Here is a 15811-nt window from a genome sequence, read left to right as displayed (position 1 = left end):
ATTCTGAATCTTGGGTTAGCTTTGTTTAGCTTAGCTTATGCTAGCACACAAATACCCGTTTTCTTCTTTTACTTCTGTTTGTGTTCAACAAACAACACGTATTGTATATTTAAGAGGAACAAGTTTTGCGTGTGAATCATTTAAATGAATCTATTTCTTGTTCAGCTACTTTGTTCAAGTTGAATCAAGTTGTTTTCCAAGTACTTACAGTTCAAAGTGATTTGTCACTGGATTTCTTTTCAGCGCTAAAGGTATTGAACACAAAACAGTTCCGTTACCGGCTCACCGGATCATCGCCGAGCGCCGTCTCTCGTCCCTCGCCGGTTATTAGCGCCGCCTGTCAGCTGAACAGGAAGTACACGGAGCGCTGCTTCCTGCCAAATCCTCCCCAGAGGCCGAGGCTCCTGGAAGCAAAGTGACTGAGACAGAGCGACCCCCCCAGGCCCCATGTGTGCGTCCGTGTGCGTCCGTGTGCGTCTGTGTGTCGAGGTGGTCTGCACAACATCAGCCCGCTGAGCGTGCACACACACACACACACACTGACACAGTGTGTGTGTGTGTGTGGGTGTTATAGTTTGGTAAACATTCTGCAACTGGAGATGTTGCCGGAACAAATGTGGGATCCTGGCAGCCGGCGATGAGGCGCCACGTGGGGATTGTAGTCGCTTGTGACAGACGAGGCCAACAGGAAGTCCCGCCCCCTCCGAAAGCTTTTATTTCCCTTTATTATTGCTCTAGGAACAAGTCTAATTGGCGAATGTGAAGTAAGTCACTAAACGAAGTTGTTTGCCGTGAAGACAGAAGTTTATTTTGTGCATTTAATGAGAAATGTCACAGTCACAACAAATGAGGTCATGAGTCACTGTCTGATCTCCTCTCCTCCGATTCACTGCGCAAACAACGCGAAGGGCGCTTCGCTTGACGTTAAAACCCACAAAACGCTCCGCCTCGTCCTCTGGGCAACGCGGGCTCCTGTTCTCTCGTCCTTTTAAGAGGTTTACAAGCGAACGAGCGTCCACATCTGTCTTCCAGCTGTGGACGCACAGCCCCGCGAGGGCCGAAAACACGAGAGCGGCGGGATGAGAGTTTCTCAAAAAGGCGCAGCAGGTTCTCTTCCTGCCGGCGCAGCGTGATGGATCGGATACTGGAAGCAGCACGAGGTGTTGTTGATGCGACAGACTGAACCGCGTTCCAAGCGTCCTGCGTGGCGCCGTGCAGATGTTTGTGTGCCTGGAGTGGACAGCTGTTCTGACCGTGTGTGTGTGTGCAGAACACCTTGGAGCATCAGTGTGGACAGCCACAGGGCATTTGTGTTAACTACAGGGTCAGCGCGCGTGTGTGTGTGCGTCTGTGTGGGTCTGTGTGCGTGTGTTATGTTAAGCAATAAAGGGAGATTGATGGACTACAGCAGGACGAGTGCACGCCGACCTCCGCTGATGGGGTCAAAGGGTCACGGAGAGAAGAGCCTGCCAGGAAGGCAGAGACTGTGTGTGTGTGTGTGTGTGTGTGTGTGTGTGCGTGTGTGTGTGTGTGTGCGTTGTGAGGTTGTGAACAGGAATTGGTCGAGCGAATGACCTTGGTCGACTTGTGACATCACTTCCTGTCTGTTTGCCGCAGTCTTTTCCCTCAGGGGGGGACGCGTATATACACACACACACACACACACACACACACACACACACACACACACACACACACACACACACACACACAAACTCCCTGACCTCTCGTAGAAGTAGCCGAGTCAGCGTCCCCGCCGACTGATATCGCCAGCGTGTGTGTGTGTGTGTTTTAACTCACTGCGAATGTGTGCGTTTGTTGTTTGGGTGTTTGTTGGTGCGTGGTGTGTTGAAGTTACACAAAATGCTGCTCCGGGTACGAACTACGATCCGCCCTCACGAGAGAAAGTAAATGTAATAATAATAATAAAAATAAAATGGTTAAAGTCAGTTAAATGTGAACTTAGTTTTCAAAATAAAACTACTCGTAATGAGATCATCTTTCACAGCCGTTAGAAGCTTCTTTTTGGGGGGTGTGTTGGGGGGTTTATGACTCATTCGCTGGCAGTGTCACACATTAGATCACCACGGTTATCCGGCACATTCCGGCACGTCTGTTTGCCGTCTTTACGCTTCGTCTCTGCTCCTCACTCACATGTTGCCTGAGCGGCCGTCTCTAAAACTTATAATAATAAGATAATAAATGATCCAGAAATAATTCGCTGCACACATCGGCCTCTAATACAGACGCGGTCTCCGTGCGGCGGCTTTGGGGAGGAGGCCGCTGTGTGTGTCTGTGTGTGTGTGTGTGTGCGTCAAACGTCTCCGACTCGCCGTCAGAATCAAAGTGACGCTTTGACGTCGGTAATGAGCAGATTGGATCTCTGTTCCTGTTGGCAAACATGACTGAATGCATCCAGATCCTCCATTAGGCCGCCGACACAGACACACACTGACCACACGCACTAACGCACACACACACGCACACGCAAAATACACACATGCACACTGGAAAAAACACCATTTAGCATGTTGATCGATCTGTTGTTGTTCAGTTCCTCTCCGGGTGGATTAGTGCTGTGGCCTCTCTCTCTCCTGCACACACACGCACACGCACACGCACACACACACACAGGTTACCTTCCAATCGCAGGGGAACAGGTGAACTCGGAGATTCGCTGAATAAAGGATGAAGTCAGGCGAGACTCACAAGACAGGGAGGAAGAGAAGGGAGGAAGAGGAGGAGGAGGAGGAGGGAGGAAGAGGAGGGAGGAAGAGGAGGGAGGAGGAGGTGGAGGAGGAAGAGGAGGGAGGAAGAGGAGGAAGAGGAGGAGGAAGAGGATAAAGTGAAAGGAGGAGGAATTGTGGCTCATGTCACTATGAAGTACTTCCAGGTTTTGATGACAGTACAGCTTGTAGTGTGTGTGTGTGTGTGCGTGTGTGTGTTGAATCAGGATCCGTATTTGCGTGATTTCTTTTAATTTAATCTTTAATTTTCAACGGCCTTTAATAACAATAATATTTAAAAGTTGTGTGTTGCTTGCTCCTGTTTGAAATTGGCTTAAATTCAAGGACATTTTCGATAAAACACACAAACAAGTTGTGCTGTTTTGTTCTAAGATGATTGAACATATTGTCTTTGTTTGTAGACTCGGGACGATTAAAGGATGAGTCATTAAACCAGAAGAAGAAGCTGCTCTGTGTCTTCGTACCGTCAACAGGAGATGAATGTTGCTCTCTGACTGTAAACCTGTAAGAACACGTCCCTGACTTCATGGAGTCACATCCATCGTCATGACGACGGTGGATGTGAATAAAGAATAAACATGCTGATGAAATGTAACAGAGTTCCAGCTGCACCTCCTGGAAGAAGCTTCTCCTGCAGGGGGCGCCACTGAGCCCCCCCCTTATGATGCATAAGTGGCCTTGATGATCACTAGAATGGGTTTATTTTAAATCACCACAAGCCACGAATCTATAAATACCCGTGTGTGTGCGTGTGCGTGTGTCGTGATAACAGCTTGTCTAAATCCGCGTCCTCCCCTGCGGACCCTCCAACACGCGCAGAGGGGGAACGAATTAGTAACAAGACTCCGGCAGGAGAAAATAACTCAACACCTCACGATGTGGGAAAGTGTGTCTGTGGAGGTGTGGGGGAGGTTTGCGTGTGTCTCGTTGTGGCAGTATCACACGTGTGTGTGCGTCTCCGCCGGGTCAGCTGGGGGGGTATCGCTGGTTCTGGATCAGTCTCACTTCAGTCCAGAGGCCTCCTTTAGTGAACCAGAAGATGGGAGCCATGAGTTTGAGGGCGAGATGTTTCATAGCGGCTAGAACGTCACTCCTGGACCTCATGAACACACGTGTGTCCTTTTAAATCCTTCCATTTCGGTCCGGCGCGTCTCTTCCTTTTACTCAAAAGGATCTGATGCCCGGTGGCTCGTGTCTGTCCTCCATCTCCCTTCCCTTTCATGTCCCCGCGGTTACGCAACTGTGTGTGCGTCCGTGTGTGTGTGTGTGTGTCCGTGTGTGTGGCTGCTGCTCAACTTTTAATCAGGAATTAATGCTAATGCTTAATGCTGTTAACCCTGAAGGAAACCAATTCTACTACAGCAGAAAAGGCAATTTATTCAAATGTTCTTTTCCCCGGTGCGGTCAGATGTGCTGCTTTACGGGTTCAGTTCCCACATGAGATGTTTTATTAAATGTAAACTTCTCTTATCAGTCCGATTATGCTCCTATCAGCCAAAATGATACGTGAGAGGCTAGGCTAGCTAAGTTAGCCTTCTCTTCGGTCCCAGCTATTTTCTCACAAGGATTTAACGGAACATTTCTTATTAACGGTAATTGCGGGAGTTGTGACCTCGTCATTTTCTTTGTGTCTACTATTTTCTTAACAATGCTTGTTCTCCTAGCTAGCTAGCCGACGTTAGCTCGCCGGGAGCGCCGATACGTCGGCATTAGCATTTGTCTCGCGAGAGCAAATCGAGGTCTTTTTGAATCGCTCAAATCGCTCGGTGGTGATAAACCTTGCACCTCCACCCGAAATCAGCTCCCGCCCTCAGGACCGGCGGCCCGATCGGCCCGTCGCGGCCCGGACCCGCTCTCCTTCCGCCGGGCCGTCGCCCTCTCGTTCCTCTTCCTGTGTGACTCATGCCACGTTCTCCCAAAAACTGAAGCTCCGGAGACTCGAGCGTATTACCTAACTCTCGCCGGTGCACACGGCCGCCCACGCAAATCATATATTTAACTGGTGAAATTCCCACGCCTTCGAAAAACTCCGTCAACGATGGAGCAACTGTGAGCGGCTGACATTAAGCGATATGATACCCGTAGCTTCCTGAGGAAACACTGTTTAGCTTGCACAATTTAAAATAACAGATGTGCTCAACCTTGTCCTGCAAAGTATCCACAATCAATTAAATAAAGAGCGGCTCCGTGCCGCATTTACAGCATTTACTCCGTCACTTTCACGTGCAGAAAACCTGACGTCTTTTGGCTTTTCTCCCAACGGCGGGAACGTTCTATTTCATCTCCGTTCCCTCTTGAGCCGGCGGGTTTAAGAGATGTTCCCACGTGAGCACTTAACCCCCCCCACATGTCTCAGGGACAAAACGGCCCTCACTGCTCACAAAGTACTACGCTCCTCTAGAGGTAATGGTTTGGAGTATAATGAATATGTTTGTTAACTTCGTACACTTAAGTTACGCAACCTTAAGACGCATTGTGTATGTGAGGTAAGTTCATCCCCATAGGCTGACCTGCACCTGTGTATATATGTGTGTGTGTGTATATGCATATGTGTATATGTGTGTGTGTGTATATGCATATGTGTATATATATGTGTGTATATGCATATGTGTATATATATGTGTGTATATGCATATGTATATATATATGTGTGTATATGCATATGTATATATATATATATATATATATATGTGTGTGTATATGCATATGTATATATATATGTGTGTGTGTGTGTATGCACATGTGTATATATGTGTGTGTGTATATGCACATGTGTATATATGTATATATATGTGTGTGTGTATATGCATATGTATATATATGTGTGTGTGTATGCATATGTATATATATATATGTGTGTGTGTATGCATATGTATATATATATGTGTGTGTGTGTATGCATATGTATATATATGTGTGTGTGTGTATGCATATGTATATATATATATGTGTGTGTATATATGCATATGTGTATATGTGTGTGTATATGCATATGCAGGGAGGATGTTTTTACGCGTGTAGTCAAACAGGTTCATCACAGCTTCTCTTCCATTTACATTTAAACTCTTGTTCTCTACTTTCCGCTCGAGGCTCCTGTTCACCTCACAGTGCTTCTGTTTTGCATAATTTAATGGTAAATATTAGTTTACGGCTTTTCAGAATCTTCCCGTCTAAAGGAAGTAAGGTTTGAACGACCGCTGGTTGTCGTGGTCTGGTTTGGGTTTTGAATGATGAGAAACGTTTGGGATGAAGTTGGATGCGTATAAATTTATATCCGAACATTTGAGTGGGATGAAAGTTTAGTTTAAAGCGACGCCTCATGAATATATTTTGCTTGCGAATCTGCAGAACTTTATTAGTTAATCGGGATCATTTTTAATTCTTTAAGGGCGGATTCTCAGCTCTTTAGCAGCGATGCTTCCGTGACGTAATGAGGATTCACGTCTCATCTTAGAAGCTCCGCCTTTGTCCGCCTTGTTTGTCAGCCGCTGGACGCGTTTGAATGATTCCGTCTCCATGGCGACGCTCTGGTCCACGTCCATGCTGGATGCCCACTGGCCGTCGCTCCAAGTGATTTGTTGTGATTGACTGTTTGCGGTTTGATAACGACATGGTGTTGGGGGGGGGGGGGGGGCGACACATTTCCTCCCTTTTTCAGCCTCTCCCCCCCCCCCATTTCTGCCTCCATCCCTCCGTTCTCCTCCCTTTTTAAATGTCATCCCTCTTTCCCTCCTCCTTCCTCCCGACCTTGTTCTTCTTTTACTAAAGCCACAATTTGTCTTTTATTTCTCTCACTAATCCCTCCAACTCTCTCTCTCTCTCCTCCCTCCTTCTCTCTCTCTCCTCCCTTCCCCTCTCTCTCCTCCCTCCCTCCTTCTCTCTCTCCTCCCTCCCTTCCTCTCTCTCTCCTCCCTCCCTCCTTCTCTCTCTCTCTCCTCCCTCCCTCCTTCTCTCTCTCTCCTCCCTCCCTTCCTCTCTCTCTCCTCCCTCCCTCCAACTCTCTCTCTCTCCTCCCTCCCTCTCTTACTCTCTCCTCCCTTCCTTCCTCCTTCTCTCTCCTCCCTTCCTTCCTCTCTCCCTCCCTTCCTCCCTTCCTCCCTCTCTCCTCCCTCCCTTCCTCCCTCCCTCCCTCTCTCTCCCACTCTCTCCCTCTCCTCTTCCATCCTAATTAAGCCCTTCCTCTCTCTCTGTCTCCTCCAAATTAGTTCTACCTCTCCTCCTTCGTTTGCTCCCTAATCCTCCCCCTCTATCCCTCCCTCCTCCCTTTATTCCTTAGTCCTTGTTCTCCCTGACAACACATTGCGTTATGTAATCTGCGTCTCTGGATATTAGTTATGCAAATTCATGCATTTTTATTTACGTGTGGTTTCTCCTTTTCCTCCCTCCTCCCTTCTCTTCTCCTCTATTTCCTCCCTGTCTCGTCTACTTTCCCATCCTCTCACCACTCTTTTGCCCCCCCCTCACCCTCCCACCTTTCATCTCTAATCTCCCCCTTTCTCCCCCTCATCTCTCTTCCCTGTCACCTTTCTCTTGTCCTTTCTTTCTCCCCCTATTGCCCTCCTTTTCCTTTCAATAATCTTATTTCCCTCCCTTTTTTCACCTCCCCTCTCCCCTCCCCTCCCCTGCCATCCATCACTCCCCCTCCCTCCCCCCCCCCCGTCCCCTCCCTCCCTCCATTCCCTTTCTCCAGCCACCAGCGGTCTAGAGGCGGAGAGCGGCAGGCGCGGCGGCAACAGCAGCGTCCACGGCGACGGCAACCACAGCATCAGCAGCGGCGGCGCCGCAGGAGGAGGAGGAGGAGGAGGAGGCAGCCACAGCGGCGGCGGTGCGGCTCACTTCAGGTCTCCATGGCAACAGAGCGTGAACGTGTTCGGCTCGTGGAGCAGGCCGGAGTGTGTCGAGGAGCTGCACCAGGAGGCGCAGCTCAACCTCCAGAGCCTGCTGCAAGGTAAGGATGGATGGAAGTGAGGATGCATGCAGTGTGTGTGTGCGTGTGTGTGTGCGTGTGTGTGTGTGTGTGTGTTGGGTGGGTGGGAAAGGCGTGGAGGCAGAAGCGTTGGCGGGTTGAGAGTGTTTACATGAGCGACTGCGTTCATATGGGTGTGTATCGGTCGTCTAAAAGGTGTGTGTGTGTGTTTCAACTGGCCGATATGCTGCGTGAGAGTGTGTGTGTGTGTGTTCCATTTCCCTCGCTGCCTTGTGTTGATATTGTGCTGAAGGGTGTGTGAGCTCAGTGGATTCACCTTGCAGCGTTGTGATTTAAGGTGGTATTCCTGATTCTGTGCGTCGTGCTACGAGGAGCGCTGAGGACGTGTCTGAATAGCGTGTGCGTCTGAGTACATATTTGTGTGTGTGTGTGTGTGTGTGAGAGAGAAGAAAGGCATTCAGAGACTGTTTACATTTGAGTCGGTTGTTTTTGTTTTTGTTTTTTAAGGAGGAACGCTGTCATTCTCATTTTCATATGAGCCTCTTGTGTGTGCTTGTGTGTGTGTGTGTGTGTGTGTTTTTTTGTGCAAATTAGCCCTCAAGGGAGCCATGGTTTCCATTTGTTCTCAGGTAGAACTGTTACTCTCTCTCTCTCCCTGGGTGAGTCATGCTGTCTCGCCCTTTCTCTCGCTCTTCCATTGAGACGATCACTGTGGGTTTTAGCTGAATGAACAAGAGAGGGGGGGTGTGGGGGGGTTGGGGGGGTCGAGGGGGGGGGGGGGGGGGGTTCAGAACGCCGACTTTGAACAAACACCTGAGACCCTGAATGGAACAAACGGGTTATTAAGATGAATGCGTTTCCATTCTTGTGATTTGGGAGATACTGACCATTGGTTCACTTCTCCTCAAGCTACCCACAATGCACCAGTCCGCCCTTTGATGCTAAGCTCATCGGTTCACGCTGAAAAAGTAAATCCTGAAAAAAAAAATAAAGCCATTTTGGAGTTTTCGCTTGTTACTAATTTTTCAAAATAAACTTTTTGGAGGAAGCTCGGGTTTTGGGACCCGGGCAGCGGCCTCCTGGTCCAGGTCCCGCGTTGGTTTGATCCGCCCAGAAGCCCTGTGGTGTGCTTGGTGTTGATGGTGAGACCTCCATCCCGTGTGCTTTAAGCAGCTACGGGCGAGCCTGTGTGTGTCTGTGTGTGTGTGTGTGTGTGATTGTGCGGCCATTCATTTTTCTGTCATATTGTGTTTCATTCTTTTGTCATTTTTCCTCCCGTCGGGTCCCATGTGTGTTTCCAGTTTAAAGACCAGCGTCCGTGTGTGTGTGTCCGTGTGTGTGTGTGGGTGTGCGTTATATAACACCGGCTGTACTGCCACTGGCCTCGGCTCGGTAAGATACTCACCCTCCTTCCTCGCTCCTCAGCGGACTCCGTCCTCCATATTTATGGAGCCGCCTTCTCGCTGTCGCGTCGCGTTTTCCCCGCCGAGATTTGTGGGCGATTTATTGCCCGCGGCTCGCTGAGGGGGCGCCGGTGAACCGCGGCCCGGTGACACGCGGCTTTAATTGTGTGCGCGTTTCAGGTTGTAATGAACTCGTCCTTCAGACTAAAAGAAGCATGTTGCCTCTTTCGCTTTCTTTAATTGAAGTTCCAAAACGCCTTGTTGTTGTTGTTGTTTCAGCTTCATTTTATTACTACAGCATAAAAGCCCCGCATCTCTGCGGCTTTACTCAATTTTGCGCATTTTAATTCTGGAATATCAAGCTAATTAGCACACCGTCAATGCGATGATGCCGTGTGTGCTGGGATTAAACATATTTCAGAAAAATCACTGCCATGACCTATTAAGATGAAATATGTTCCACTCTCTCGTTCTCCTAACTGATGCTCACATACAGAATACAACGATCTGCCCATCGCTGGACTTTCCTCGGGGAGGTTCAGCTCCTCGGGGGGGGGCTCCCGCCGACTCGATGGAACCGGTCAGGCCGAGTCCGCGAAACAGGCTCAAACCTCCTGGTTTGATGGTGGGTGAAAGCTGTCGGGGAGACTCCCCCGGGCGCCCTTTTAATCACCTTTCCTCAGCGCTGCTGCTGGACGCCAGCTGTGGCAGGACGGATCCTTTCCAACGACGATGAGGAGTTGTTTCCATAATGCAGCGCTAAGAGACCTGCTTTCTGTCCAAAAGGTGCTGCGGCAGACACTGTTGTGTTCCTGTGGTTAGACACAAATGACTGTAATCACAATCAGATCCAGGGTCAGAAGACACTTTAGCCTCGAGATATTTACAGAGGCGACTACAAATTACTGGTTACATTTCATCTCTGCACATCATTATGTTTTATACTTTGTAGCCTGTGTCTTTGCAAAGCAGGCTGCTTGCAGGAGGCCAACGTCCAACCTTCTGACGCCTGCATTCTCTCCAATGTCCATCGGAGGGCGACTCCTCTGCGGCGATAGGAGTCTATGGGAAAAAGATCCGCCCTAAAGCTTCCCCTGTCTGACTCTACATGGACCATCATTTACTAAATGAACATCATACTGTATTGAGGAAGACCGGAAACTAGAGATTGAGGCCATGCACTCATGTTTACAGTGTAGAGTCGTTTTCCCATAGACTTGTATGGGACCACAGCAGTCGCCATTAGACATGGACACAAGAGACAATGCTAGTTTTAAGACACGACCGGAGGCCGCCTGGCAAAACCAGATGGCAACAACTTAAACGGCAAACCAGGGGCTTCCAAACCGTAGCCCAGAAGAAGTATGGATGTTATTATTCGCACAGCCTTTTTTTAAACTACATCAACGTGTGTGTGTGATCCGTCCCCGTTGACCGTCTGCAACGGGCGCTCAAGTTGTTTTTTCCCTGCCCGACTCTGCTTCTCCTCTGCAAACGGCCCTGAATACTTATGAAAGGTTCTCGCTCCTCTCCAGACAGATTTTACTGCAGACAGATTCGCATTGCGTATGTTTTATTTTCTGTAATTTAACAGCGAAGAAGTAGTCAAATGATTCTTTTAGAAAACGTTTGTATTTGAAGTTTAGCCCGTTTGCAGACCGGCCCATTAGCTTGTACCTGGTCCGTCCTTTTAACTTAACGATACATACATCACGTCTTACGTGAACAAACCATTGATTTAGATTATTTCAACGGACTAGACCTCAATGACGCATCCGCGTGAGGCCGGACGGAGGGTTGTGTGCGTTGGTCTTCAGCCCCCTTTTGTGCACATGCATCTGCAGCGTCACGCTATTATCATTGCACCCTATTGACTGTTTTTCCTCCTCTCTTTTGAGACGAAGGTTGAGGCTTAAACGGCTTTTATAACTATTTTTTTGATCCACAAATATGTTATTTCTCTCTCGCCTGAACCGCTCTGTGTGTTTCCGAATTGTCTCTCTGTGGAGCTTTTTGTTTGAGTGACATCTCTGTGAATCACTTCAGACAAACTCAGCTGTCTTGTTTCTTTCCTCGGGGCTCTTTTTAGAGACGTTTTCCAAACACTGACGGATGCGTGACGCTTAAATGCTTTGATCCGAGGGACGTCTGTGTCCAAGCCTACCCAACAGAACCTCACATGAACCCGGGGAAGACGCTTTGAACTGCTTTGGTTTTTAAAAGATGGAAATAGAAAAGGAGTAGAACTGTGAGTCCCATCAGTGTAATCGAGGCCCTATGGGCGGAGCGGCGGCCATGTTTATGTGTACCGTAGCGGGCTAATTTAGGTACAATCTAAACCGACTCACGCATTTCCACAAATGAATGCTTCAAATCACACACTCAAAGATCATTAATATCAACACAACTTTGTTGTGCTTGTTTCCTCTACCCAGTGTAGCCTTCAAGCTAGCATGGCTAGTTAGCCCGCTAGCTAGCAAATCCTCTTTCTGCTGGTTCTACCCGCAGCAGGAAGAAGAAGCTACCTCGCTAACTATCTATAGCTAGTAGAAAGAGAGATGTATACTTCTTTCTACTTTCTACAGGTGGTTAGCTATAGCTAACCACGAAGATAAGCTCAACCTATTCCCTCAAACTGGAGTCAGATCATATCATGTGATGGAGTGGTGAGCATTGGTGGTGAGAATAATACCATTTATACCAATTATTATTATTTATACCAACTGTATTAAAAGAAAAAAATCATGTCTGCTGTTGAATTGTGCCGAGAGGACCGTTGTGGTTTTTGGTGACCGACTGGAACCAGGCCGCTCACCGGACAAATCCGTCCTTCTAGGTCACAGCCATCCATCCGTGTGTAGCCTTGATGCTACACACGTCCTAACAACCCCCCCCCCCCCCCCCCCCCCGTAATGGATTGATCAATTGTACGTGTTAAGTCATGAAGGACACAAGACACCGTGTGTGCGTAGTGCACGTTGTGTATACAGACAAACAACTGGAGAAAGAGGGGCATTGTTCATTTTGACATCTTCCCCCCTCTTTCGTCTTCATGGATGGGAGAAGAAAGGGTGACCCATATTTGACATTGTTATCATGTACGGTTGGGCCTATCTGTGAATGGGTGCACTGTATAGACACGCACGCACACACACACAAACACACAAATATGCAGATTTTTGTGCGTCAAAAATTGTTCTTGAATCACATTTTAAAGTTTACACACATGTTGACATGTGAGTGCATTTTAGGGACACAAACACACACACGTTTGTGCACTCACAGCACAATAAAATACACACAAACACACACAATATAAAGGTTAGTGATGCATGAGTGCCTGGCCTGCTTGTCTGGACAGAGGAAAGGGGGTGGGGGTGGGTCGCGCTTAATGCTGTGTGTGTGTGTGTGTGTGTGTCTGTGCGCGTGCACTTGTGGGAGTGACCGGCATACCTTTACACCCGGCTCCCCAGTAGCACCCCCCTTTATTTTCCCACCACAGCGCCCTGCAGTCCTGCACTCCGTGGCTGCGTCGTGAGGCACGGACCTACAGCTGTTTACCTTTAGAGCTTCTTCTTCTCAGGACTCCAGGTCCACCTTCTCACATCCTCTCAGACCTTTTCACACCTTCTCACACCTTATCCCGGGGGAACCAGTGAAGGTCTCCGTGGGCGGAGGAAGTTTCCAGATCTGTAGTGTGAGTAGAAGTTGCATTACCAGAGGGTAGAAATGCTAGATGTTGCTAAAGATGGAAGCCAGGGAATCATCTGCAGAAACTAGTCTGTGGCTTTTTGATGTTTTATGTTGCATGTGCGCTTCTTCTCTTTCTACACCTACTTTCTCAACCTTTTGTCATGATTCCTCTGCTGCTTTTCTGCCTCGTCTTTACAGCGTTATGAAGGTCCACGTTTCTCCTTCTACTCCACTTACATCTTCTGCTGCTTTTTCCTGATCGCTCCTCTAACGTTCTTAAACTCTTTGAATTCTGTCCCCTTTTCACCTTCTACCTCTTCTTTCTTGTAATAGACCTGCTCCTTAGTTGAGATGTTTATGAGACTTTTGGACACGTCCCTCCTTCCCCTTTCTCTTTTCCATCAGTCTTTTCGCCCCCTGTGTCCGACGCCCTGCTCCTCTATCCTGAGCACAATATGCATACAAACCACGAGGGACGTGTTCTATTCAAGCAAAGAGAAACGTTTAACAGCTTCCAGAGGAAGAAAAAGAAAACATTCATTCATGTCAAAATTATTTAATTAATTCATGTCCAAAATTTAATTGCAAAACGATTGGTTTGGTTTCAAAGAGAGACTGCTGATACAGGAGGTTTTGAATGTTAATGAAGGCATTAATTAAAAAGAAGGAGAAGAATCTCTCACTTCAGTAAATTGACAGCTAATGTTAGTAAATCAGCTGCAGTTGGAAATAAAAGAGTTTCTTATAGTAATACTTTTTTTTAAACCTAACATCCCAAAATATGTTATTAATTGTTTGAATGAAGCATTAGTTAAACCGTTAACCCTTTCATAGTTCACCAGAAAGTAGAATGAAAGCTTCATGTGTTAAAGCTGCATTCTGTGTAGTGACCAGCAGGGGGCGACTCCTCTGCTCCCATAGACGTCTATGAGGAAATGACTCTACTTCTCTGTAGTGACCAGCAGGGGGCGACTCCTCTGCTCCCATAGACGTCTATGAGGAAATGACTCTACTTCTCTGTAGTGACCAGCAGGGGGCGACTCCTCTGCTCCCATAGACGTCTATGAGGAAATGACTCTACTTCTCTGTAGTGACCAGCAGGCGGCGACTCCTCTGCTCCCATAGACGTCTATGAGGAAATGACTCTACTTCTCTGTAGTGACCAGCAGGGGGCGACTCCTCTGCTCCCATAGACGTCTATGAGGAAATGACTCTACTTCTCTGTAGTGACCAGCAGGGGGCGACTCCTCTGCTCCCATAGACGTCTATGAGGAAATGACTCTACTTCTCTGTAGTGACCAGCAGGGGGCGACTCCTCTGCTCCCATAGACGTCTATGAGAAAATTACTCTACTTCTCTGTAGTGACCAGCAGGGGGCGACTTCTCTGCTCCCATAGACGTCTATGAGGAAATGACTCTACTTCTCTGTAGTGACCAGCAGGGGGCGACTCCTCTGCTCCCATAGACGTCTGTGACGTCTCCAAAAAGCTGAAAATGGCGACCGACAGCACTATAATTCCTTCATCCCCTCTGAGGGTGGTGGAGGTGTCGTTGTGTTTCCTCTGAAGTTTGGAGGCGTAATAAAACAGGACGGGGGCGACGGGGGCCTGGTAGATGTTCTCCTGCTGAGTGGAGACGTCAACCGCCGTTAAAACAAAAAGCGCATGAAACCTGTGGGAGGGCGGTACCCGCTTCCGAAGAAACTCCTCATTATCTTCTCGTGTATTTTGTGGTGCGGCTGCTGTTTATTAATCACTCAGACGTTCTCTCCTTTTGACGTGATCACCGGGCAGCAGCTGATTTCTAGTATTGTTATCGGCAGCAGAACAAGCCTGAACGTCCATGAAGTCACGCTGTGTGAAGTCTTTTTGGCAAACTGTATTCACCTCTATATATCTATATCTATATATAGATATAGATATATATATATATATAAATATATGAGCAATTCCTCAAATTTATGTCCAAATTTCACCTTTTGAAATTTGACATTTATAAGAAATGCGTAAATAAATGTACTCGATTCTGAAGGCCAATGTTTATTTCCTGGGTCGTCTTGGGCCGGTGGCATAGACGTGTCATTCTATACGTAAACATGTATATTGAATTAGACCTTGGATGCTCAGCAGATCTTTGGTTCCCGCTGAAGGTTCCACTCGTGAGCAGGTTTCTCACCGTCGATGACGGTCGTTGCCGGGCAACGACGCGCCAGCAGCAGCAAGTTCAACCCGAAACTCTGTGGCTCACTGACGCCGACAGCAGGGTGTGTGTGTGTGTGTGTGTGTGTGTGTGTGTGTGTGTGTGTGTGTGTGAGAGAGTGAGGGGGATCTAGAGGGCTTTAGGGATGAGTGGGGAGTGGGTTGGGAGTGTGTTTTGGGGTAAAGGATTGGCTGAGGGGGGGTTGAGGGGGAATGTGTGTGTGTGTGCGGGTGCGGGTGGGGGTGGGGGTGGGGGTGAGGGGGGGGTCTACGGGGGAGGTGGGGGTTAGGAATCTGTTTACAATGGCCCGGGGGGAGAATCAGCATAAGCCGCCACAGAGGGAGAAAACAGATATCGGGAGGAAGTGTGAGAGAAAGAAGGACGCGACGGAAAGAAAAGGAAAGAATTGGACCGAAGGAGGAAAGGAGGAAAGGAGGAAAGGAAAGATTAAATACCAGACAAGGATCAAAAGGAAACCCGAGGAGTCCTTTTGAGGCCACGTCAGAAGTTGCAGGAGGGAACCGGGAGAAAGGAGATCTGGTGTGTGGGTCAGTGCACCCTGGTTTCTAGTGTGCGCGCTGTTGTTTACGCTGACCGTGTGTGTGTGTGTGTGTGTGTGTGTGTGTGTGTGTGTTTGTGTGCCTGCAGACTTTGAGGAGCAGTTGTACGACACCAAGCTGACCGGTCAGACTTTCCGGCATCCGTCCTCGCAGAGCTCCGAGGACGCGTCCACCTCGCTCAGCCGCTCGCCCGTCTCCTTCAACAAGAGGTCGGACTTCATCTTCCTGGTAAACACACACACACACACACACACACGCGTGTGCGTTGGTGGTTATTCCGTC

General features: G+C 48.4%; 1 protein-coding gene across 4 annotated transcripts in view; it reads left to right on the top strand.

The window, feature by feature from the left end:
- Window positions 1–15811, top strand: part of nhsl2 (NHS-like 2) — a 58602-nt gene that overhangs the window by 27607 nt on the left and 15184 nt on the right. For 3 of the 4 annotated variants that reach the window (XM_078106091.1, XM_078106092.1, XM_078106093.1), the window contains exons 2-3: window positions 7438–7695; window positions 15618–15757. In XM_078106091.1, the coding sequence (XP_077962217.1) occupies window positions 7438–7695; window positions 15618–15757 (398 nt within the window). The remainder of the gene's footprint in view (window positions 1–7437; window positions 7696–15617; window positions 15758–15811) is intronic. The other variant, XM_078106095.1, reaches the window with a different exon arrangement.

This window comes from Gasterosteus aculeatus, chromosome 7 (genome assembly GCF_964276395.1).
Source record: "Gasterosteus aculeatus chromosome 7, fGasAcu3.hap1.1, whole genome shotgun sequence".
In the NCBI taxonomy this organism is placed as follows: Eukaryota; Metazoa; Chordata; class Actinopteri; order Perciformes; family Gasterosteidae; genus Gasterosteus; species Gasterosteus aculeatus.
The sequence above is the reverse complement of the archived record's forward strand: the minus strand, read 5'-3'. Positions and strand labels throughout refer to the sequence as shown.